The 24,738-nt window shown below is 30.3% G+C and overlaps 1 protein-coding gene across 5 annotated transcripts in view; it reads right to left on the reverse strand.

Annotated features, from left to right (window-relative positions):
* The window catches only part of LOC148276368 (unconventional myosin-IXb-like), a 51,322-nt gene extending 41,276 nt beyond the window's left edge, over positions 1-10,046 (reverse strand). For 2 of the 5 annotated variants that reach the window (XM_088234381.1, XM_088234378.1), the window contains exons 1-3: positions 9,968-10,046; positions 8,856-9,093; positions 3,235-3,378 (exon numbers count right to left, since the gene is read on the reverse strand). In XM_088234381.1, the coding sequence (XP_088090507.1) occupies positions 3,235-3,378; positions 8,856-8,891 (180 nt within the window). In that variant the 5' untranslated portion in view covers positions 8,892-9,093; positions 9,968-10,046. Of the gene's footprint in view, positions 1-3,234; positions 3,379-8,855; positions 9,094-9,819 lie in introns of all 5 variants that reach the window. The other 3 variants (XM_088234380.1, XM_088234377.1, XM_088234379.1) reach the window with 2 other exon arrangements.
* Positions 10,047-24,738: the final 14,692 nt, after the last annotated feature.

Here is a 24,738-nt window from a genome sequence, read left to right on the forward strand (position 1 = left end):
TGCATCTGTTGACTTTTGCAAACTAAAAGAGCTGAAACCTTTACGAATTCGGCGAGTTTCATCTGGATAAATTATTTCACCTCCTAGGTAATGCCTAAAAATACTTAAAATTTTTTATGCAAGTTATTTCGATCAACAATATTTTGAGTATGTCCAAATGTTTGTATGGAGTTATTTAGATTAAAACTTCATGATAACGAGTAAATGTACTAAGAAGTGATGTTATTTCTTGGTAGATGTTATAATATAATTTTAATTTTAAAAATAATGTTTTCGTACAACTGTCGCACAAATTGATATCACTTCCAAGAAAAATATTCCGTTTCACTAATAGCTAGTTCACGCATAATGGATTGATCGAGATAGACAACAGTTGCTGAAATTACAAACAGCTGTGGTAAATTACATATTGTGTACATTTATATATATTTTTAATCTTACTTTGTTACTTTAACTGACAAGTTAACTCTGCAAAGGGTCATTTTTATTGTGAATAAAATACAAAGTATATTATTCAAAATGATAACGGATATTAAAAGTGATATAGAAATAATAATACCTCACCTAGAAACTCGGAGGTTTAGCAACTCAACCTATTCCGAAAGTGAATTCGACAATATCGATCAACTTCTAAGTGATAGTGATGATAGTTTATATGACTCTTATGAAGAACTCAAAATCGAAGAAGCATTTCTGAAATATTTTTGGATCAAGATCGAGCTGATATACTTTATTTACCACAATTACGTTTTGTTGGTAGAATAGTTTCTAGAATAAAGTTTGTATAGTAATAATTACGTTTTGTTTGTAGAGTAATAATTACTACCTAATGAACAGCTAAAACGTTTTAATTTCACGTTACTGTAGGTACCCATTATAATAAATCAACAAATGATTTTTTAATATTCAAACGTCCTAATTGACAATCATTTAGGTTCCATTGTGAATTATTTTTATGTTGTATGGCTCTTTACTAATTTGTTTATATTCTTAATTACGGGGTTTTCCGGTGATATAGGGACCTTACTAGATAAGAGTTATTATATTAAAGGTAAAGTATTCAATTAGTTATTCATTACGGAAATACATCAATATTTTTGTAATCACTGGATCGGGTAATAGCAGGGCAGACAAAAAATGTAATTATTTTTCTCAAATATCATATAAGTGATTAAAAATTCTAAATATTAAAATGATTTATTTTTTATTTCACTGTTTTTGCAATGTAAAAAAATCCCTGTTTCCGGTCCCGGCTAGCTAGAAGTTTCCTGTGTTTAGTTGTTTCTCTTTTTTTTAAAGCACTGCAAATTTAAATATCATAAGTAAATGTATAATGAGGAAATTTAGTTGTTTAAAAAAGAAATGTATTTGTTAATAAACTACTAAACAAAGCTTTTTTTTCAATTTTTATGAATCGTATTATCGGCGCTACGATTTTTTAAAGTTTTGTATTTCCGAAATTAATCCGCGTGTGACGTCGCAAGTTCTCTTCCGCTTCTTCTTGATTTGTTCTGTCGATTGCTCCGACGATTAGCAAACCGGAAATCTTCCACAACCCTCTTATCATTGGTTGATTCATATGAACAAGTGACGTCGTTCAAAGTAGTTCGTTTTAATTAAAATATTTTTTATCAATTTTCAAGAAACTTGTACTGTACAATTTAATGCTCGAATTTTTACCGCGCGTAAGAAAACATTTTTTGTATTAAATTTTCCGTAGGGCTGAAATAGGTACAAAACTGAATAATAACCCGTCGAATAAGTAATTTTTATGTTTTGAAAATGTTTTACACCACTGGCGGTTAAGTGCAACAAGCAGTTCCCGAATTCATTTACCTTTTTCGGGATTATGACGTCAGCATCAGTCTAGTTAGAACTTTATGATAGGGATTAACAACAACGATATATCGTTGTTTAGCAGTCTAAGGGTTAAGGTTCATTAATTTAATTACTCTTATTAAATGACCCTTTACTTATCTACTATGTTGTGTCAATCAATATTTTCGCGTGCACAATAAAATTTTAGAGAAATTAACAGATTGTTTTTTTTTTTTACCTTACATTTGTGTTATAATTATATTTTTTCCCACCGTGCAACATTAGGCGGCGACTTCACGAATGCGCGCGGCGAAAGTGAGGCATAGTGGGGGAATTATTGGACACAGTCCGATGTATTCAAATATGATTCTACGCTACTTCTGGACTATTCTTAATTCTATGCGATCCATGTATGATCTGAAGGTAAGTAAATTAATATAACTAGATGTGTAATAGTGCTGCCTGACTTTATTACATAAACTTGAATAAAATGATCACAAATTATTATGATGGATGTATACTTTAGCAGCTGTTCACAATCCCCTTAGAAGAATTTATAATAAATCATTGTATTTATATGTAAATAATCAATAATTTAGTAGTAATAATATTGTAACATTCCTAATGACTTGATACTCGTGCCTACATAAATATGTAAATTAGGATTACTAACTTGGTTTACTAGGTTTTCAAACATTCAATAGTTAAGTAATCACAATATAAAAAAAGGGTAAGACAATGGAGCAAAGTTATCTAGCATCAAACCTATGAATTTCTTAGGACCGGTTGCATAAAAAAGTTAAGTTTCACCACAACTTTGTGAAAAAATATTTTTGATTTTTGTACAGTGGAACCTCTATATTCGTCATTAATCTGTTCTCGGGTCCTAAAAATTTATAATTTTCCCCGTGAGATAAAAATTAAATTTAATATATCTGTTTTCAACTCTTAAAAATGGCACAAACATTAAAAAATAAATTGTTTAAACTATATTTTTATTGAACTAAATAGATATCAGGGGCGAATCGTTCAAATAAGCGATTAGGCACCACCATTATATTTGACTTTTGATAATAATGTTTTATAGTAACTATGTTTATGGGAAAATAAATAAAATAATTCTTATTTATTATAAATTACCACCACCGTTTACATCTTCCTACAAAAACTATATTTATAAAGTGCACCCAGCCCGTTCTCAGAGAAAAATGAAACTAGCCGATTACCTCAGCTTATTCGTCCATACAAAAAAGTACACTATATTTTACTAACGAATATGAGGGTTGACAAATTAATCATGCTCACATTATCATGAATTATATTTTGATTGAATTTGTTTATATTTTTTTCAATCCCGCTGATTCAAGATCTTTGCGGTACAAACAATGGGAAGACAGTTACTAGAAATAATGTTACCTCTGCCAGTTCATATGTCCCCCCTGCAGCATCTGTGATGTTGAGTTTGTCTGCGATGCATGACACAATCTCCTCAGAGCTGGTCTGCTTCGATGCTTCCACCGACAGGGCTTCATATTGCTCTGATAGCGCACCAACAAAAACCTGCAAAGAAATTATTATAAGTATGTTTTAAATATCATGCATTACTTTACTGGGAATTTTACTGTGTTTCTATTAGACAGCTACTATTTAACCAAACTGTTAAACCAAAGTAGGGAACAAATGCCGAACACTCTTCTAGTGGAACGGATGGCCTGTTGACAACTATCAACAGGCCTGCTTCTCCTGAAGAGTTTTAAGTGGTTTCCTCTCCATATGAGCAAATACTGAGAAGTTCCTGATTGGCCCACATTAGAATATCCTTCCTGATCCCAAACAGTTTAGCTAAAATAAAGTAATATAATAGAAGAAAAATCCTCTTTTTGAAATATAAACCTTGTATAATATAAGCAAGGTAAAAAATAATGCAACTCCCATTTGAAAAAAAAAGAAGCTACTGTTTAACTAAGCTAAAATTCCTTCTAAACACAAAAAAAATAAACTGTGGATTACAATATATCGGAGAGAAAAAAATATCACTTGTGTTTGGACTGATTAAAAAGTCAATGCTGAATTTCGAAAATGAATTGTAAGAATTTAAATATAATCCACTGGTTGAGTCTAAATTAATTGATTGGATCAACTTGCAATTTACTCTATTTGTTTTGTGACATTCGATTTTTTAATTATATTTTTTTTAAATAAATTTTTGTATTCTTATGATCTAACCAAATATTACAATTTTGGTTGCCATTTTCAATGAGTAGTAAATAACTGACTATTATAAAATGGGAATCAAGTTGTGTAGTAGTTTTTGTGTTTTATCACTGCAAAACATTTTTTACTTTTTATTTTTCAAGTAATTAAGTATTTTGGATTTGTGAATGCTTGGCTTAAAACAAATAATGTGTAGAACCATATTATTTTTATTCCAATACTCACAAAGTGTAGATAATCATAGAATTCCATGACGTTTGGGTTGTTTCCTGTAGTTAACTATAATTATATTCAAATCTGATATAAGTACTTTATGCAACTCAAGTTTGTTTAAATTATCACCTTTTTTTAAATTTAAAATTAAACAAAATATTATGTTGGTTTTCTTAAATTTTCTATTTTATTTTTTATGGTCTCAAATATTTCAATTTAAGGACCTTTTTATTTTAGTCATAGGAAAATGGGAAACGAACTGTGCTCAAAGTCAAACTCGAACTTCGGCACTACCCGTCTCAATAAAATCTTACCCCCTTCCAACAATAGATGTCGTTAGTTTGTTCCATACTTTAATTCGCTATAGCACCAACACCAACACACAAGACCAAGACATAGATTTAATAAGCTTTAACATAATTTACCCCTCCCTTACCTGCAACTGATGGTACATAGGGAACTGCAATTCAAATACCAGTTAATTGTAGAATTCTTTCTTTCCCAAAGACAAGATAATTCATCTTACACTTAACCTACACAACACCGAATAATGACTTTCAATAAATTATAATTCACATTGATCCAATAGCAAACAAATACAAATTGCAAACTCATGCACAACAGGTAGACTGACAAGTATGCAAATCATTACACCATGAAATGATAAATAAGAAGTAAAAGCTTATAAAATAATTAGTAGCACTAATTAAATAGCTGTTGAATATAGCATAAGTGGAAGAAAATAATTAACTTCACTAAAATCAACAGGTGGAAGAAAATAATTAACTTCACTAAAATCAACAGATGGAAGAATGGAAGAGATATGGATGTTCAAACATAGGCAAAATGGTGAATGTTACACGGTGTGTAAAGTGGCCACTTAAATCAGCCAATGACAGGACATAAGCCCTGTAAATGGATAGACTTCCATATTCCCTTCTCTAAAATGTTCTCCATCTCTGTTGTAATTTGTTGATCTTAACGACTCCCTGGGAAGTAAATTCCAGTATTTTGCCTACAAACATTTGGACAAACTCAAAATATTGTAATAAAACTAGCTGGTCTAAGGAGAAGCTTAAAAAATGGAAAATTGTTTTCCGGCGTTGCCTAGTATGTGAAATAATTAAATGAGATGAATTTCTTCACAACAATAAAGGTTTCAGCTCTTTAATTTCAGTAAAACCAACAAATGGAAGAATTGAAGAAATATGCAGCTAAAGCAGCCAAATCTTTAAATGCCTAGCCTTCCGTATTCCCTTCTCTAAAATGTTTTCCATCCCTGTTGTAATTTGTTCATTTCCATTGAGTTAGTTAATGATAATTTAAAAAAAAAGTTAAATTGTTTACGGATTAAATATTAGTTAATGCAGGCATTAAAATGGAATATTGATAAGATTTCTTTTATTTATAAAAAAAAATATTTTTACTGATATGTTCTGTGTCTAGGGCGGATGAAGAATATCGTTCTGTGTGAAATACAACCAGAACTCTGGACGAGTGTTTTTGACTTGATGGCTACTCTCAGGTAAAGAAAACAAGTGGAGATAAGTCCGTCTCGTTGTGCGGTGGTTGGGACGTTTTTCTACCATTCGCTCAGCACCAAAATGGTTAAGAACCCGAGCAATTTTAAATGTAATAAAATAATGATCAAACAAAACTGTATTTAAATAAAACTATCTACTTATTTTATGCCATAAAAATCACAAGCAGAAAACAATTTTCCTAATTAATAAATAATAAAAAAAACCGTTGTATTATTATTATTATGGATAACTTATATAGCGCCATTTTCGTAACAAAATACCTCAAGGGCGCTTTACATAGTGATTCTTTTAAATTTGTAAGTTAATTAAAATAATTTATTTTGTTGTCACATGCTACGGATTTATTCAAATGATTTAGAGAACAAGTGGGTTTTAAGTTTTTTCCGAAACATCACTTCACTTTCACAGCCTCGCACCTCTGCTGGGAGAGCATTCCATGCCATAGGGCCTGCGACCGCAAATTTAGTGCACTGTTTGCGTAGAGGCATACTTACAAATGAAATGTATTTACTATGCCATTTAATTATTTAAAACAAACATATTATAATATAATAAAGGTACATAAAATACATTACAGTTATATTCTTAGTTACAAGATTCACCGAGGCAATTTATATGGGTTGTCAGCTTGTCAGTGAAGAGGTTTTTTTTTAAAAAAAAAAACAATTTTTACACTATTTAACTAATGCTAAATTCTGCTAACTAAACTACAGGGAGTGAGAAAAAAAAGACACATGAACATTCATTAATAAAATAGAACAATCAAAATTAACATAAAAAATACACAAATACAGTAGAAATCCGTTTGTTCAAACTCCAGTCATTCGGATTGCTAAATACCCGGATTGTTGTCAGGAAATAAAACATCGAAATAAGGACTTTGCTTCTCGTAAATGAGTTTCTTCATCAAAGCAATTAACTTTGCTGGACATGTTTAAGTAAGTTTTAAATGTGATTCCAATTTGCTGTATTATTTCAAAAGTAATAAAAGAGTGATCTTAGAGTAAATTTTGTGTTTTCTTTCAAAACATTGCATTAATTTAATGGGTAAATCCAATTGTCCAGATTTCTGTATATCCAGATAACATCTGACACTCATCAATCCTTTACCGTAATATGTATAAATTGTTTTCATTCATATATAAGGCCCTAATTTAACAGCCACTCTTTTCTTTTTCCCTACAATTAATGACATTATATTTTGACTCGTACCAATGGTGCATAAAGCTCAGCATTATTGTAGCAGTTTGTAATGCTTTATCGATCATTTATGAAAATAGTCACTATTTCGCTTCAGTCTCAAAGTAACAAATAAAATATTGCAGTAAATATAGTAAATAAGTATTAAAGTAATAAATAAATACTAATATATTATTTTTTAAATGTAGATCCATTTGGGAATCGAACCTAATACCTTAACATGGCCATTATATCATTGGTAATTGATAAGATAAAAATGGTAACTAGTAATCACTTCTTTTTTGCAGACGTGTAAAATACCTTGATCCCTATACAACTAGGATTTGCTAACCTATGTTTCAATATTGGGCCAATAAAAACACAATTCTTTTATCAATATATTTGAAGTTTAAAAATGGCGAGATAATGATTATCTGAATAGATAAAATATATCAGGGTTGCGCGGATAAAATTGCGTGAGAAATTAAAAATTAATTTATAAAAGGAAACTGAAAAATTATCACAGTTCATATTATCCATACTAATATTATATATGCGAAAGTGTGTTTGTCTGTGTGTTGCAACTGATTGACATATTTTTTTGCATAAAGATAGCCAGAGCAATGAGAAGTAAAATGGGATACTTATTTTTCATCCGGACATTAAAAAAGTACAATAAATGAATAATTAAATATAGCAACAATGAGCGACATTATTTAAAAAAGAGTAGGCGGTAAGGTGGGAATGGTATAAATAATTAGTTTGAAATTAATTCTTTAAAATTCTACAATTGACTCCATGGTTAGTTTGGTTTGTGTTTTGTTTAGGTTTTGTAGTAGGATTTTGGATTTGTGAACAGAATAACGATGCTACGTCGCCATAGACTAACGTATTGTGGTATTTCTTCATAGTGATAGTTGGAGGGCCGGCAATCGATACAAGCTACTTTCTATCCGGGAAAATTCTTATTGCTAAATGGCAAAACTAATTTCTCCCTAATACCAAGCGAGAGAAACCGGGAGTAAAGGCTAGTGATTTATAAAATTATGAATTTGAATATTGAAACTATAATTATTTAGTCTATTTACCATTAGTACATTCGTCATCATCCCCCTATCTGCACCATATTATGCATAAGGCATTGGTAAACCAGATCATATAAATAAATAAATATGTTATATGAAGGGAAGGTGGTTAGATATCTTACACGACATGCGTTGGTCCAGGGACAGTGAAATATTTCAGTGTAAAACCACATTTTCATTCAAAATTTCGTGTCGACCTCGAAAGGAACCGAACCTGAAACCATAAGCACGGTATGTGCAAACACCAACTACTACACTACGAGGCTGACTCATTTTCACTAGATTTCTTTTTCCAGGATTTTTATCCGAGAGTCGCCATCGAGAACACTCATCCAGGGATACAGAATTTTAGGGAAATGTCTATCAACTAAATATTAGGTAATACATAATTGTTAAGAGAAATTGGTAATTTGTGGTAAATAGGGATTGAACCTCGAGGTCTGGAGTCTTCAATACTACCGCAGAATCACAATCCTAATTTCGGATGATCAAATCTGATACAATTTCCAAATTGATCTGATTTAAGGGTTACATTACTGTGTTGTAAGAATGCATTAAATTCATCGAACAGCGCTAATACGGTCTTCAAATCTAATTCCATGACAACCGTAAACACACCCAATGACCTTGTTATTACAGAGAGAAGAACTATTTGAATAATCATTTAGCATACACTTAATACCCAGTAAGCGAATAGCCAAACAATAATAACAGTCATAAGATGCTTAAAGGATAAAGAATGTGGTTTGTAAGGAAAGGTAATCAGATTCATGAATATAAACAATAACAGAGTAGTGTTTACCTGTACAATATATCGGTTGTTCTCTATGAGTGCCATTATCTGGCATACTCCTTCACTATTTCACAGATTTTATACAACACTCAATGTTTTGAAGGCATCTTAAATAATGCACCTTTAGCATCGTGGTTATTCACTATTTTATCACTTATTTTTCACTTCTATTTCGCTAAACTGAATTTACAAGTAACAATGTTTTATTTTATCCTAATAAGGTACGCGTAATAATCATAATTCGATCCTAAAACAGACATGTCTCTGTTAATATCGATGTGTGAATAATGTTAGCAAGCGTGCACGAACATTTTTTGATAAAAAATCGCGCTGATTCATGAATCGATGAATGACATTTCTCGGAAAATATTAAGAAGACATTCACTTTTACACGGAAATTTAGGCCTAAGAATACACGATTATCTATCGGGCTGTCGTTCCAAAACAATAGCCAAAGCTACACAAAGTTAAATCATCATTCGATAAGTGCAATTTGAAATGATCGGTAGAGAAATCGACTCGTCAAAATAGAAAACCATGCACAGCTTTCATTCTGTTAATGTTGCTCACTCTTAACAATCGTACACAGACTTCCACATACTCAACAATCTAAGTAACAGGTAGATAGGTGGAACTGAGGACAGGTGTATCGGCTATATTTTTAAAATGAACGCTTTTCGCCCAGGACGCGTTAACCACGCGAATATATGCATCAAAACAACCCAAATTGACTTGAAAGATGCGAAGGAAAACGTCAGATTGGGGTCACATGTTGATTTGGCTAAAACGAGCCGAGTGACCTCTTGCCGTCCCGCGGACAGCATTTACAAAAACCTCTATTAAATAATTTCGAGCTATTGGATTAATTCGTATCACTCTACACAATTTTCAGGGGTCGGTCGAAACGAATGAGTTCATCAGTTGACACGAAAATTATTCAGATAATTTACGATAGCGAATACGAAACACCCACCGATATCCTGTCGCCGACACAACACTTGTACTTTTGGACATTTCACGGAATTTATGTATTTTCGGCTTTTTCAATCGATTATTTACAATTATTTCACTGCAATGTTTCTATATTAAGCGTGTTTGCGAATATCACAAATACAATTTACATTTTATAAATACAAATGTTGAGAGGAATCTCTCCAACGACCACCATTTTTATTTGTGCGCTAACCACAATGACCAACCACAATGCACCGCAAATATCAGGGTCATGCAGCAAACGCGGGAAATTTAAATAAATGAAGTTCATTTATGGACACACAACTGTCAATACATTTACAAATATATTCACCATGTTTTGACATATATTTACTTATTTTTGTTTGTAGTGATTTAGAGGAGCAGAAATAGAGACAATTAATTTATTAAAACCGACATATGTTAGTGATTCAATCGGTTTAATAACACTAACTTAACCATTGTAAACCGTATACTGATAATGAATTGTTAATTATATTGCATTTTTATAAAAATGTATTGATGGTGGCAAAATCTATTCAAGATAAAAATAAAATATTAATTTATTTTATTATATTTAAAACATCTAAGAATTATTAGTAAAAAGAAGCACAATATTTTTCTAGCATTCGGCCATCTAGCGAAACTTTATAGCAATATTATATGTTATTCTTACTTGACGCACAAAATCGTGGCATTGGCGCTGCTTGCAGCGAAAGCATGGTTAAGTCAGTTCAGCAACCCCATGTACAGATGGCAGTACAATGCAGATATTGTTATTTCGGTTTGCACTTATTAATAAATTAATAACTTGATAACATATCTTTAAAGAAATAAAATTATGTTTTTATTACGAAAGTGATAAGAAGACAGACTCATTTTACACTGATTTATTCGATTTCTTATTTATGAATTACTCTAATTTCAAAATTCAAGATTTTATCTTTCGTTTGTAAAATTTAATTAGTTTATTTTTCTTTTGCCTCTCTCTTTTTTTTACATATTTTTTTATCTCAATCTTAATACCTAGGTACTTTTAATTTTAGAACGTATATGTTTTTCTTAGATTTTAATGTTTTTTTTTCGTTTATTTTAATTTTATTGTATATCTTCTTTTAATTGCATTTATGGATATTTTCTGTTAAATAGGTACCTACTATCAGGTTTTTGGTGTGTTTTTTTCGGATAGTGCCTGTTTCAATTTATGTTGGAATTTTGTTAGTTTAGTAAGCTATATGTTTATTTTTTCAAATATAATTTTATGAATTATTCTTGTACTTATGTTGTGTATTTATTATTTACGTCCATATTGTTATTCCCTTATGTACCTATGTGTTGTTTTTATGATTATTATAATTTGTGAATCCATGTAACTTTTTTCGGTCGATGTTATTATGTTTTGGTATAAGGCCGTAATAAAAGAAAAAAAACGTTGCATTTATGTGCACCCACCATATTCTAAGAGCATCAATGTATATATATTTTTTTATTTCCTTGCATTTTTTTCTTGACCTTTGTTGTATACTTTTTACTATTTTAAATTATTTTTCATGTCTTGGGTTGAAGTTTTATTTATGTTCGTACTCTTTTATTTAAATTATAATTAACACTAATGCCCGAGCACTCGATAAAAAACTATTAGTTCATAGCTTATCCGGACAATTATTGTTTAATAGATCATATTTTATAAACTAAAATACTATTGTAATAAAACATATGTTTTTAAATAAAATTCCCGGCTGAGACTACAAATTTTATATATTTTCTTTATTTATTTTTTAAGGCCTTTTACCAAAATATGATAATTGGCCTAAGACAAAAATAACATGAATTTACAAATTTTCATACAATAACCATATAATTAGTTTGAATATTTATTTTGTGTTTTATAGCGCAATTTACCGCTGCTAACTTTTTATGTTATAAATTTATTGCATAAGTATAGGTACATATTTAATACCAGCCAATCTATATAAAACTAGTGGATTAAAAAATGAATATAGAGCGTCCTCTAGTTAGGATTATTTCCATTTAACATGGCTCAGCCTGTTCTAAGATGGAGATTTATTATGTTTTAAAGTAAAAGTAGTTCTATGCTAATACAACAATAACAAAAAAAACTAAAACTGCTTAATTATAAATGCATAGATAATCAAATTTAAGAATTAAATACCCATTATTATATAAACATAAAGTATATATATGTGCTATGAATACATAATGTTACTTAAACATAAATAGTATAGTTAAATATATAATAAAAATTCCAATATAAGGTAATGTAATATATAAGAATATAAAATATATGTGTACTAATTATATAAAGTAATACGTTTATTAATCTACATATATTTTTCGAAAAAATATCTCGCTACATTATTTATGTATGCAAACTATAACCATAACTATATAATATTTATTTATAGTTTATACTTTTTCTTGCTACAATATTATTTCTATGATGAAAACTAAGATTCTGTAATCTTCAAACTGAAGTTCTGCTTTATTTAATTAATACTAAGAATATTTTCCTTTTTTTTAAAAAAGATATATTAGTTTATTTATAATCTACCCAAATATTTAAATTTTGGTGGCCATTTTCACTGAGTTGTAAATAACTCATTATTTTAAAATCAAGTGGGGTAGAGTGGGTTCGAATGTCGGACTTCTGATCCGTAAGTCCACAACACTAGCCACGGGACCACAACCCGGTTCCCGTTATCGCGCTAACAATTTGTTAGTTAAGAAGTAATAATAAAAGCTTTATTTTGTCTTTTGTTTTGGAGGGAATAAGGTCGATTGCCTTTTTTATTTGGATTTATCTAGATCAAACTCCGGAAAACAGCCTCAGTAGATTAATTACATAAGAGGCCCTTAAAATCTAAATTTAGTCAAAGTAAATATTTAATTCCGGTATTTCAACTGAGAAAAAGTTAAATTAGTTCGGTTTGCTTCCAGGATCTAACATTTTTACTATCTGGACTTTTTTTAAAAGCCTGTCGAACCCTGTTCGAGAGACAGTTAAATAGGTATCGATTCATAATTAAACATGTATAGGAGATGTACGAACCCCTTTTACAATGTAAAGGTGCCCATAAGTTTATCTAGTCAAAGCGTGGCTGGATATAAATGACAAAATGTTAAGAGGACGTCACTAAATAATGGCTCTAGCCACACAAAGGACATCAGCTGATTAACATACATTAAGTCTGCATCGTTTATTCTAAGTTTATTATTAGACAGTAGACCTAGAGATGCGCCCATTGAAATCTGACTCGTTTTTTCCATAAATTAACATAATTTTACAAAACGTTTTTTTGTTTCTTGTGAATATTTTCATTCAATAAAGAGTTTTGTATTGTGCTTTATAACGTTCATTGACCGATGTGATGTTTAAAATGAAATTGAATTTAGGTACCAGGGCGGCGATTATAAAGGATATCTTCATTGGTACATACCGAGACAGTATACTTAACTTCTGTACTATATCTATCTACCTCGGTATGTTCTACCGATTTGTCATCTCGACGTCATATGATCGAATCAAACGAATGAATGACTCCGAAAATTTAGTCGGCCATCCTTACTTAATGAACATTTAAAATAGTAGTAATAAATCTCAATTTAAGCAAAAAGTGCTCGCTTGAACATGATTTTTATATGACTTTTGAAAGTTATCAAGACGGTATGCTTTACTTTTCTCTGTATTTATCTGCCGAGCGATTACGAAGCCGGCTCTTTTGACATCTCGATATGCACTCTCGGAAAGATAGTAAAACAGATGGAAAAAACATAACATCTAAATTCATTTCTTATTGTGGCAACATTTTTACAGCTAGATGCTCTTATATATTAATAGGGCAGAATCTAGTCACATTATCTGTGCACCTGGCGGTTCGTTTTCAAAACTGACAGTTATGTCAGAATTTAATTCGACTTCAAAATTGACTTATTTCTCTCTCATAAAAAAAAACTGGCCACCTCAGAAAGATAAAGAAAAAAAAAGTAATTGAATTACTTTGAAGCAAAAACACAATGACTAAAAACACACTGTTGTCACTATTAACAAGTAGATATATGTGTACCGTGAGGTACTAGACCCGCCGGTACTACCGACCTCAAAGCTTGAAGATGGGGGGTCGGTAGTATATCTTCGTAATCGCTCGAAATAATTTATTTTCAACTATGACGTCATCATTAAGGTATGTCACTTTAGTGCGTAGATATGTGTATTGCTGGAATCTGTAAGCTATCTTCGTGGTCAATAATCATATGATTTTTCTCCACATAGAAGACTCTATTAGGTTATTACTCTAAGGTATGAACTAACATCGATATTTATGTACGAAAATATGTATTTCTGTATGATAATTCAAAGTGTCTTCGTCGGTAACCTGTAATTGAACATGTTCAGAAAAAATTGTACTCATTATATTTTCATATGGAAAACTAAATTTTATTTTGTAGATAAAATTGAAGACAGCTTTAAACTTCCCATTTAAATACGAACCCTGGGCCCCTACTTTAATGGGAAGTTAACAGAGTTATCTTCGACTGTAAATAAATAAAAACCGATATTTGTGTACGAAAATGAGTATATTTGCATGAACATTTAAATTATCTTCGTCCGTAACCTATAATTGAACATGTTTAGAAGAAAAAATTGTATGCATATTCTGCTTTGCATACGGAAAACTTGATTGTACTTTGTAGATAAAATTGAAGATAAATTTTAACTATCCATTAGAATTTTTTTCCTATATTTAAAATATATCCAAGTAAATGGCTATTCTTTAATTTTAATTGTATTATTTTACTTTATTTTCTTACTCTTCAAAAAATATTTCTTTAAACCATTTTTATCTGGTTTTGTTAGTTTTTTTTTCTTCTTAATAATATTTTTCAAAGCATTAAAAACAAAATAATATGTTTATTATTTTATACGTATGCTGAATTATTCTTATATTTACTATTTTGACAAACTATTATTGAATAGTTTATCAGGACTAAATATATTTTAATACTTTGTTTTCTTTATAATGTATTAATATTGTAATAATGTGTATATTTTATTGAATGAAGACTTTATAAAAATACGGACCCTGGGCTGGTATTCTGAACGAGTTAAATAATTTGTTTTATTTGTGATGCCATTTTGGTTCAATAAAAATATAATTTGAATTTGAATAATATTTATTGATAATTATTGTTCTCATATATTTATTTTAAATCTTTTATTTACACCGAGTTTTTATGTAAGATTGTATGATTTCGATAGTAAAATAAATATTTTAAAAAAATATCGTGATTTATTTTAAAACTTGTCAACGTCCGGGATGATGAATCATGCAGTTGATTTTTCTAATTAACTTATCTTTCATTTAGCAAGATAACTCAGATAACAGATAACTGCAATGAGGAAGTTTAGTGCTAAGGGAAATTAGATATGAAAAACGTTTTCTTAAACGCGGTAAAAATTAGAGCATTTGATTGTAATTTGATTAAAGTTTCTCGAAAACGTATGAAAAAATATATTCAATTAATATTAATAAAAAGAAACTAGGAACTCTGAAACGTCATCGATTCGGGCAAACAAAAACCAATGAATTATAGCGTTGTTATGTGTTTTAATAGATTTCCGGTTTCCGGGTAGTCATGTTTTTTAACGTTGATTGTGTTTTGATAGATACGGGGTTCTTCTTTTAAATGTCAGGAAAACTCACCGACTTAAACTCGTGATGTCACGGGTGAAGTAATTTCAAAATTATCAAGTTATAAAAAATCATAGCGATGATAATATGATGCATAAAAATACATTTTTTTTTGGTGAAGCTTGATAGTCTATTAACAAATAAAAATATATAAAAAACCACTGAACTTCCTCAGTGAAATGTCAATGCAATGCCCCATGCACACTCGATGCAGATATCTAATTTTTATTTATTTAACATTTGTACATTAGAGACTAAGACCCAGTACAAAATAAGGTTAGGTTCCGAAAAAAAAAAAAATTTTAATTAATAAAGTTTGTATTTCACCCTCCGTGGAAAACGTAGCCAGTGTAAATCCCGAAGTGGTGGAGTGATATGACTGAACTTCCAAAAATATGAAGATTCCAAAAATAAGTCTCTCTGCGACGTTTAATACAGACTGTAGGCGAATCATTTTATTTATTGGTTGACATAAGATAATATTTATACATGAAAATATGTTTTTACCCAGCAATATTTCATAGTCTTTGAACGCAAATATTTTCAAAAAATAGTAGCTATCATTTTTGTCTATAGTTTTTTTAGGTACGTAAAATGTATATCTCAACGGAGACTATGTTATTATGAATATGCAAGCAATAAATAAAACAGTTTTGTCATTTTACAGGTCTTATGATGTTTTACTATCATATATCGTCGTTGCGCCGACAAAATCTGTCAACATTTGAAAAAAAAAATGAAGACAGTTTAAGGAATGGATTATTCTAAACTTTTTATTGATACTGAAAAGGAACAATAGGTAATTTTATTTTGAAAAAAAAAATATAAGTACACTTATTTTGCTGAAACGAAATTGTGTTACCCGAGAAATTAAAAATGCTCTAAAAGAAGAAATTAATATTAATAGGCATTGCTGGCACAACGACGTTATGCATTGTACGATATTCACCGCTTTGTAATCCTTTTAACAAAAAGTCTATCTCCGTAGATAAACATATTTAAATAAAATTCTTTGAGAGCGCGACTAAAATTAATTCCTTGCATCAAGTTGCCTCATACGCCTTATATCATTTTGTTTATCATTAGCTCAGAAGGGTTTGCAAAACCATGCAAAAGTACGTCAGTTGACGTAATTAGCAATTTTCTTTTATGTCCCTTGGAATCGATACTACTACCCCACTATTTTTGTTTACTAAAAGGATTTTCTTGGGAAAGAATCCTTAAACGAAAACATGGAAGGACAATAGCTTTATCAGGATACTGACAATAAAACTGCTATCATTTTATCGGAATTGATACAGAAATTCGTATTATATCAACCTAAAATCAATTCAAAACGGAGTGTTTGTCTTGTTGAGAAGCCAAATTTGTAGCATACTGAACATCAGTCGAGTATCGTCTTATTCTGTTGTTTTTTTATATTTATTTATTACGTGAGCCCAGTGGTGTACCTAATGGTTTAGGCACCCGTCTCGCAATTCAGGGTTCGGTTCCCAATCACAACAATTACAGCGAGATTTTTTTATTATGATTGGCCTCTGGCTTTTTGTGGCCTAACACTGAAAGTACAATAACTGTTCTTAAAATTAAATATTAAAGCAAAAAATCAAACCATTTCTTCTATATAAAAAACTCTGTAATTTGGTATGGATACGTATTGTTTTTCTTCTGTTGCTTGAGTGCATGTTGTATACGGTAAATTATTCTAATGTTTCCTAAATGTATTTAGGTTTTGTGTCGTTGTTTGATTTGTTTGTATTACTACGTTCTTTTTCCTTTCCGAGGCGGGATCTGGAGCATGCGGCCGCGGTCTCAATTTGGAACTAACAAAGTTTCTTTGTTTTGTTATTTTCGCGGTTTGATTGTAAAGATATTTTAAATTTTCGCTTATATGTTTAAAAAAAAAAAATAGTGATATGCGAAACTGAAGAAAGAGACAAGTCTTTATAAACAATTTCGGGAAAGGGGTGGATGCTTCAATTGTATGAGTAAACACTTTGATAATCCAAAGGCCCTTATTTCATTATATTATACGTTTGTCAGAAGCCACTTGGAATACGCATCTCAGATATGGAATCCCCAGTATGCCATATATATAACGAGAATAGAAAATATTTAAAACAAATTTATAAAGTACCTAAAATACAAAACCGGTATTTCTTATGTATCAACTCTCACTGCCTCCACCTACCATGGAATCACTTCTCTACAATACGAGTGTGTGCGGACCAACTACTGCTTTACAAAATTATAACAGGAATATTTGACTGTACAGAACGACTTAGTTTAATAACAATACATGTGCCAGCCAGGATTTGTAGACGGTACCACTGTTTTATATACCAATAGGTATGTTAAAAATGCTTTTTTTCGTAGGACTTTTTTAGTGTACAATAAAAAATTAAAAAATATAAATAACACAAACATCACTTTGTCAGATTTAATAATAAATATGTACATCTTCCTTCCCCTCCTTATCCTCACTTCAAGCATTCTTGTCCTAATCCCGCCCAATTTACAATAACTTACTGTTTTGTTATTGAAAGATATTTACGAGTACCTACATGAAAATAACATTTTTATATGTACAAAAATTATTTGTATTTATTTAATATGTAATATATTTTCTTTACTAACTTTGTATACTTTGTGGAAATCTGTTATTAGGTCTGAGTTTATACACTATATCTGTTTGTTTACTATTAATTGTATGTAGAACTGTTGATTTCCCAAATAAAATAAAATAAAATAAGAAAAAATAAAATAAAATAAAATAAAATAAAATAAGAAAAAATAAAATAAAATAAAATAAAATAAAATAGAATAGAATAGAATAGAATAGAATAGAATAGAATAGAATAGAATAGAATAGAATAGAATAGAATAGAATAGAATAGAGTAGAGTAGAGTAGAGTGGAGTGGAGTGGAGTGGAGTGGAGTGGAGTGGAGTGGAGTGGAGTGGAGTGGAGTGGAGTGGAGTGGAGTAAAGTGGAGTGGAGTGGAGTGGAGTGGAGTGGAGTGGAGTGGAGTGGAGTGGAGTGGAGTGGAGTGGAGTGGAGTGGAGTGGAGTGGAGTGGAGTGGAGTGGAGTGGAGTGGAGTGGAGTGGAGTGGAGTGGAGTGGAGTGGAGTGGAGTGGAGTGGAGTGGAGTGGAGTGGAGTGGAGTGGAGTGGAGTGGAGTGGAGTGGAGTGGAGTGGAGTGGAGTGGAGTGGAGTGGAGTGGAGTGGAGTGGAGTGGAGTGGAGTGGAGTGGAGTGGAGTGGAGTGGAGTGGAGTGGAGTGGAGTGGAGTGGAGTGGAGTGGAGTAGAGTAGAGTAGAGTAGAGTAGAGTAGAGTAGAGTAGAGTAGAGTAGAGTAGAGTAGAGTAGAGTAGAGTAGAGTAGAATAGAGTATAATATAATAGAATAGAATAGAATAGAATAGAATAGAATAGAATAGAATAGAATAGAATAGAATAGAATAGAATAGAATAGAATAGAATAAAATAATAAAATAATAAAATAAATAAATAATAAAATAAATAAATAAAAAAAAAACGTAATTATCCGAAGTTAGTAATGTTCTCAAAATAATATAATAAATTCAGTATAACTTATTAGATTTAAAACGCCATCACAGTGGGGTATGACCCAGCTAAACCTGGACAAAAGCGTCTTTTAAAAAAATATATTTAAACAAAAAAAGACGTAAATAATACAAGGGTCAATTTCACTTTATGAACATAAGCATTCGGCAAACTAACAAAAATGAATAAAATACACGAATGAGTAAAATATGTGTACGCGAAAACATGAATAAATTATTGAACGGTCATAAATACTTCCAACGTTTTATTCTCCTGACGCCATATACAAGTAGGCGCTGGGGTCGTTTAGTCTCCCGTTTGGATCATGTGTAATTTTTGAATGCTTTGTGAGGGAAAGGTTAACTTGGTTTCCATTATTATGAGAAGAGCTTCATCAACCATCAGCTGTTGTATTTTGCATTTTTCGTGCGCTTCAAATGATTTTCTGTATTTCAGTGCTCTTTTTAGGGTTGTTAAGCATTTTTTTATAAGCTATTTTGATGCTTCAACTTAGATACCAGAAGATTGAATACGCATTTGTGTTGCAAAGAACCAACTATTTTAGATTTACACCTCATCGATCGTTCACTGCTTTCAGAATATACAGTAGTTCGGCAATTTATATTTTTCTGAATCTGAATTGCATACTTCTATTAAAAAACAAAAGTCTTCTTATTTTCTTTGAGAATTTGACCATTCCAATTTAAATAGGGAATTAAAAGAGTAAATTTCGTCGGAGATGTAACGTTCTGCACGTTTCGGGCAATTTGATGATTCAGTAAAATATTTAATTTAAAACTGGTATCGGCTATTAGATGTTCTATTGGCCAATTCTCTTAACTATGTCATAGTATACTCTTGTCTTATTAAAATCAAATCCCTCGCAGTGAATACTGCAAAAAAAAGTAAAATTTCTCTTGATCAAAGTAAAGATTAAAAATAAACGTGCTTTTCAAAAAGTTCATTTATTTCTAAAACAGCAAAAACGCTCATTTTTGAAACATTTTCTGTTATATGAATAGTTATACTGTACAACCTAGCTAACATTGTAGGTGAGGCATGCTGAGTCAGACACTAAAAGTTTAGATGAAATTTTTTTTTTACTAAATTTTTAATTGATTTTTATCTAGTTTATAAAACTTCCTAGAAATATATAAAATAACAATAAAAATATATAAAAAAATAGTTTTTATAAAATATATACCTTCAGGCAGTGGCGGCTTTACCTTATGTCCATTGGGTCAATGACCCCCCAAAATTTGCTACCAATTAAAAAAAAAAATCCTTGTACCTATTGTAAAGAAAGTACATACTATAATGTAATTAGGTTTAAAAATGTAAATAAAAAATTAAGCCTTGAAATATAGAAGTACCTATTAATACGCATATTTTTATAAATATATTATTATATCGAATGCTATACAGAAAAACTGCCCTACGTAAATCCGCGCTACATATTTCGCTGCGCGGGTCAATACCTAAAATGTCCCAAAACGAATGTCTTGTCTCTATAGTTTTGCACGGGAAAGAAAGAGATCAAACATACCCTCGTTCTAGAAGATCTTCGCTAAAATTACATGAACGCGGAACATTGTCCCGTTCCCGTGTGAGATAAACAATACAAATGAAAGAAGGTTAGAATGAGATATTATTGTTATCGGCGTGAACGAGATAAGAATATTGTATTCGTATGAATTTTACATGCCTACACTTAAAAAGAACAAATTCTTAATGGAAATGATATGAGCTAACATTTTCTCTTCCCTTTGGAGTATGTGCCAGCCTATCAAGAGTTCGTAATATTTTAAAAGACTGAAATGAGCTTTGTCAATTATTGTTTTTATTTGGTTCACTCTCATGTAATCAATCATTTTACTACCAGAAAACAAAGAAAATTTGTTTTAATTTACAGAAAGTTGCACAAAAATTTGTTTAATATTCAATAATTATCTTATATAAATAAAAAGTTATTACGTGGGCGGCTGTGGTCCGATAAAAATTGAAAAAATTATACGATTTAGCCATTTAAAAACGCCGTTTTCCTTTCAAAATCGTGCCCTTAAAAATGAAGTAAATAAATATTGGACAAATACAATTATTTTTCAAGGTGTATTTGGTAATAAAATACATATACTAATCGGCATTATCTGCTGGTCGAAAAGTATTTATATTTCAGATACGTAAAATTATTTAGTATATTTTTTACCAAATATATTTTTGTCCAATGTTGATTTAATTGATATTTTAAGAGCACGATTTTTTTAAAATGTGTTTCTAAATGGCTTGATCGAATGACTTCCTGACTTTTTATCCCTTTAGCTTAGATTAGCCTTTTAACCCAATTTTTATTTCTGTTTAATAAATACACTAACCATACGAGTCATAATATGACTAGACCTTATAATATTTCTTATTCAACCCTAGCGGGTTTTTCAAAATTTTAAATAAAAAGTAGTGTTTTGTGCATTTGTGTATCATATTGTGACTGCCTCCATATGAATGTATTTTTATTATCAAATATACATGTACCTACTTAATAAAAAAAATAACCCCCCCCATTTTTAACCCCTTCAGCCGCCACTGCCTTCAGGTATTGGATCCATTTGTTATTTTTTTTAAGAAAGCGATTCTTAAACAATTTCAACACAATCTATCCCTTGATTTTACGGGAAAGATTAAAAAGGTCGTGCAAACTTCGCGATGGGTAGTTTTAGATTGACTTTGTTCCGTGGCGCGTTAATTGAGAGGAAAACTGTGGATGGGTGGTTGTCCGCTAATATGTGTACTATCAGTAAATAATACCAAATTATTTCCAATCATTATTTTAGAAACGACTTTTAGCAGTGGCGAATGGTGATTTCATTTACAGCTAAGCTATAAAAAAGATCATATATTTGTACCTACATAGGAGGTACATAATATAATGTAAGTAATATATACTATAAATTGATATTTTTTATACTATAAACTGTTCTGTGTGATACAACAACTTTCATTCATGAAATCAATTTAAACGATGTAACTTTGTGATAAATTATATTATATAGATATATTATCCATTACTTTAATATATAATTCATTAAAAAATACATAAAAAATACCACTATTAATTCAGTCGATATAAGGTATTCAATTGAAATGTCAACTGGCCGAATTGTTCTAGTAATTAATAGTGATAAAAACGGCTGCGTAGAGCACTATATATCCTGCAATATGACGCATGAAAGTAATTATGGTCTTATGTCAAAAGTACCATCTCAAAGAAAAATAGCCCTTAAGAAATAATGTTTGATGTACGGTTTTCCAAATTAAGAATCTTCAAATAATTTGTGTAATCTGCAAAATTAATCTAGGAGAAAAAACCCGCACTGGGGTTAATACATTCAAAATATAGTATACTTATCTGTATGAAAAAATAAGCTGAAATAATCGGCTAGTTTCTTGGCTCACCGCAGGCGCTGGGCACGCTTTATTAAAATTTATATTTATATTAGGATAAAAATACAAACGGTGGAAATGATTTAAAATAAATTTTAATTATTTATTTGTTTTTCTGTAAATAAAGTTACAATAAAACATTATTATAGTTTGTCAAATATAATGGTAAGTTGCGCATAATCGCTTCTATACACGGTTCGCCCTTGACTTTTGGCCAGGGTTGCTCATACCAGGACCCTTATGTGGCGTTATTTTATTACGATAATACTTTGAGGGCGCTACAAAAATGATATCACACACCTATAATACTAAATTTAAATAATAAAAAGAAATTTAAAAAATATACTTAGGATTATAAAATTACCGAATATGCTTTATAATAGAGCTTTTGCATACTTTCTAAGTGGCATTGATTTTTATCTTGTGACGTCAACTAAAATAAGTCTCTTTCGTACAAATTAAACCAATATTTACTTGGATTCGTCCGCGATATGTTTACGCTTTGCATTAAATAAAATGGGTAAGTATTTTATTACTTTGGACAAATATTCATTTGTAAACTTTAAAAGACCATAAATATTTTAATGAAATATTGTGGAAGTCTCGTTGGAAACCCTAGTTGAATACTAGACGAATAAATAATAAATTGCTATGAAATATAAAGCAATAAACCCATTTAGCTACACAGCGAACCCGGAAACATTTCAGAAGCAGATGTAAATATTGAAGTGGTATTTATACCTATTTGAAAAATCCGAAAATGAGTTCTCTCTAATTGGAATGCAAATTCAGATTTAAGCAGGTAGTAGGTACTTACTTTTCAAAACATAGAACTTTTTTGGGATGAACAATAGGCATAATCCCTCAGTAACTACACATATGAGAAATTATCAAGCAGCCAGTGGGCCACATGGTGACGGTATCTACCTACTGTCTACATAAGCTTCTCTTCGGACATCTATATCCTTTTGTTAACCATAAAGTTGAAACAGTGCTTTATTTATTTAGTTTTTTATTGCTTACTTCTTGGCATGAACACTTGACAAATTTACTACTATGCTCTATGTTTACGTTTTTTTTTGTAAATTTATTGATATCATTAATTTTATCTTGCTAGAATTCCACTCGTCCATGCGCTTTGTAACTGCACGATGATTGGTTATCTAGCTTCCATACATCAACTATAAAATACCGAAATTTTGTAAACGGGGTCCAGAACTCCAATCGTCCATGCGCTTAGTAGCTGCAAGACGTGTTGTATTCTTACTTATCTTTATTATTCATAAAATTATTTTTTTATTATTTTTAAATATTTTTAATACAACAGTTTTTTTTTGTCAATTTTTAAAATGTGTAAATGGGGGCTAGATTTCTTACCGTCCATGCGCTCTGTAGCTGCAGGATGTGCTGTAACCTAGCTCATATCTGTTATAACTTTTAATTGATCTTAATTGAAAACGAGGAACTAGAATCCCAAACGTCGATGCGCCCTTTAGAGCTGCAAGATGTGCTGGGATATTTATTTATTGTACAGCGCCCTTTAGGTGATTTTCACAAAAATGGGGATATATAAATTATCCAACTATATATATTGCCTTTGTTTTATAAAACTAATCTGGGGTTGATCCGTATAAATTCGTTAGCTATAGGATTTTTAAAAAAGACCCAGTTGACGAAAAACTTTTTTTTTTTTAACATACACGGTACGCAGTGCCTTTTACCTTAAAATAATATAAACATTTCAATATAATGTGAAAAACTTAAAAATTAAATATAAAAGTATTATTTTACATAAATACTAAATATATAACACAGCAGTTTTGTATAAAAAAACATATTTAGATATAAAAATAATTAACAATGTGTACAAATAAAATTTTAAAAGGAAAATAATTTATGTATATTTTTCTTAAATGGTACAAAATATAAGTATATAAAATACAGTAAAATGATTTTGTATCAAAAAATAAATAAATAAAAAATAGAAATAATAATGACAATTAAAGTAATTTAAAAAATAAGTAAACACGTAAATATGGTACACAATAGTACCCATACAAAAGTAAACATAGAAAGCACTATAATCTAAAAAATGTAAATTACCGTTCATCATTAAAATGATTAAATAGCGTTAATTTGCACAAGCTATGCTCTAAGTGAAAAATATCAGCAACGTCGGAATAGTTATTGCCGAGAACATGGAGTCA

The sequence above is a fragment of the Micrasema longulum genome, unplaced genomic scaffold, assembly GCF_059751315.1.
Source record: "Micrasema longulum isolate JH-2025_06_02 unplaced genomic scaffold, ASM5975131v1 h1tg001232l, whole genome shotgun sequence".
NCBI classification, from domain to species: domain Eukaryota; kingdom Metazoa; phylum Arthropoda; class Insecta; order Trichoptera; family Brachycentridae; genus Micrasema; species Micrasema longulum.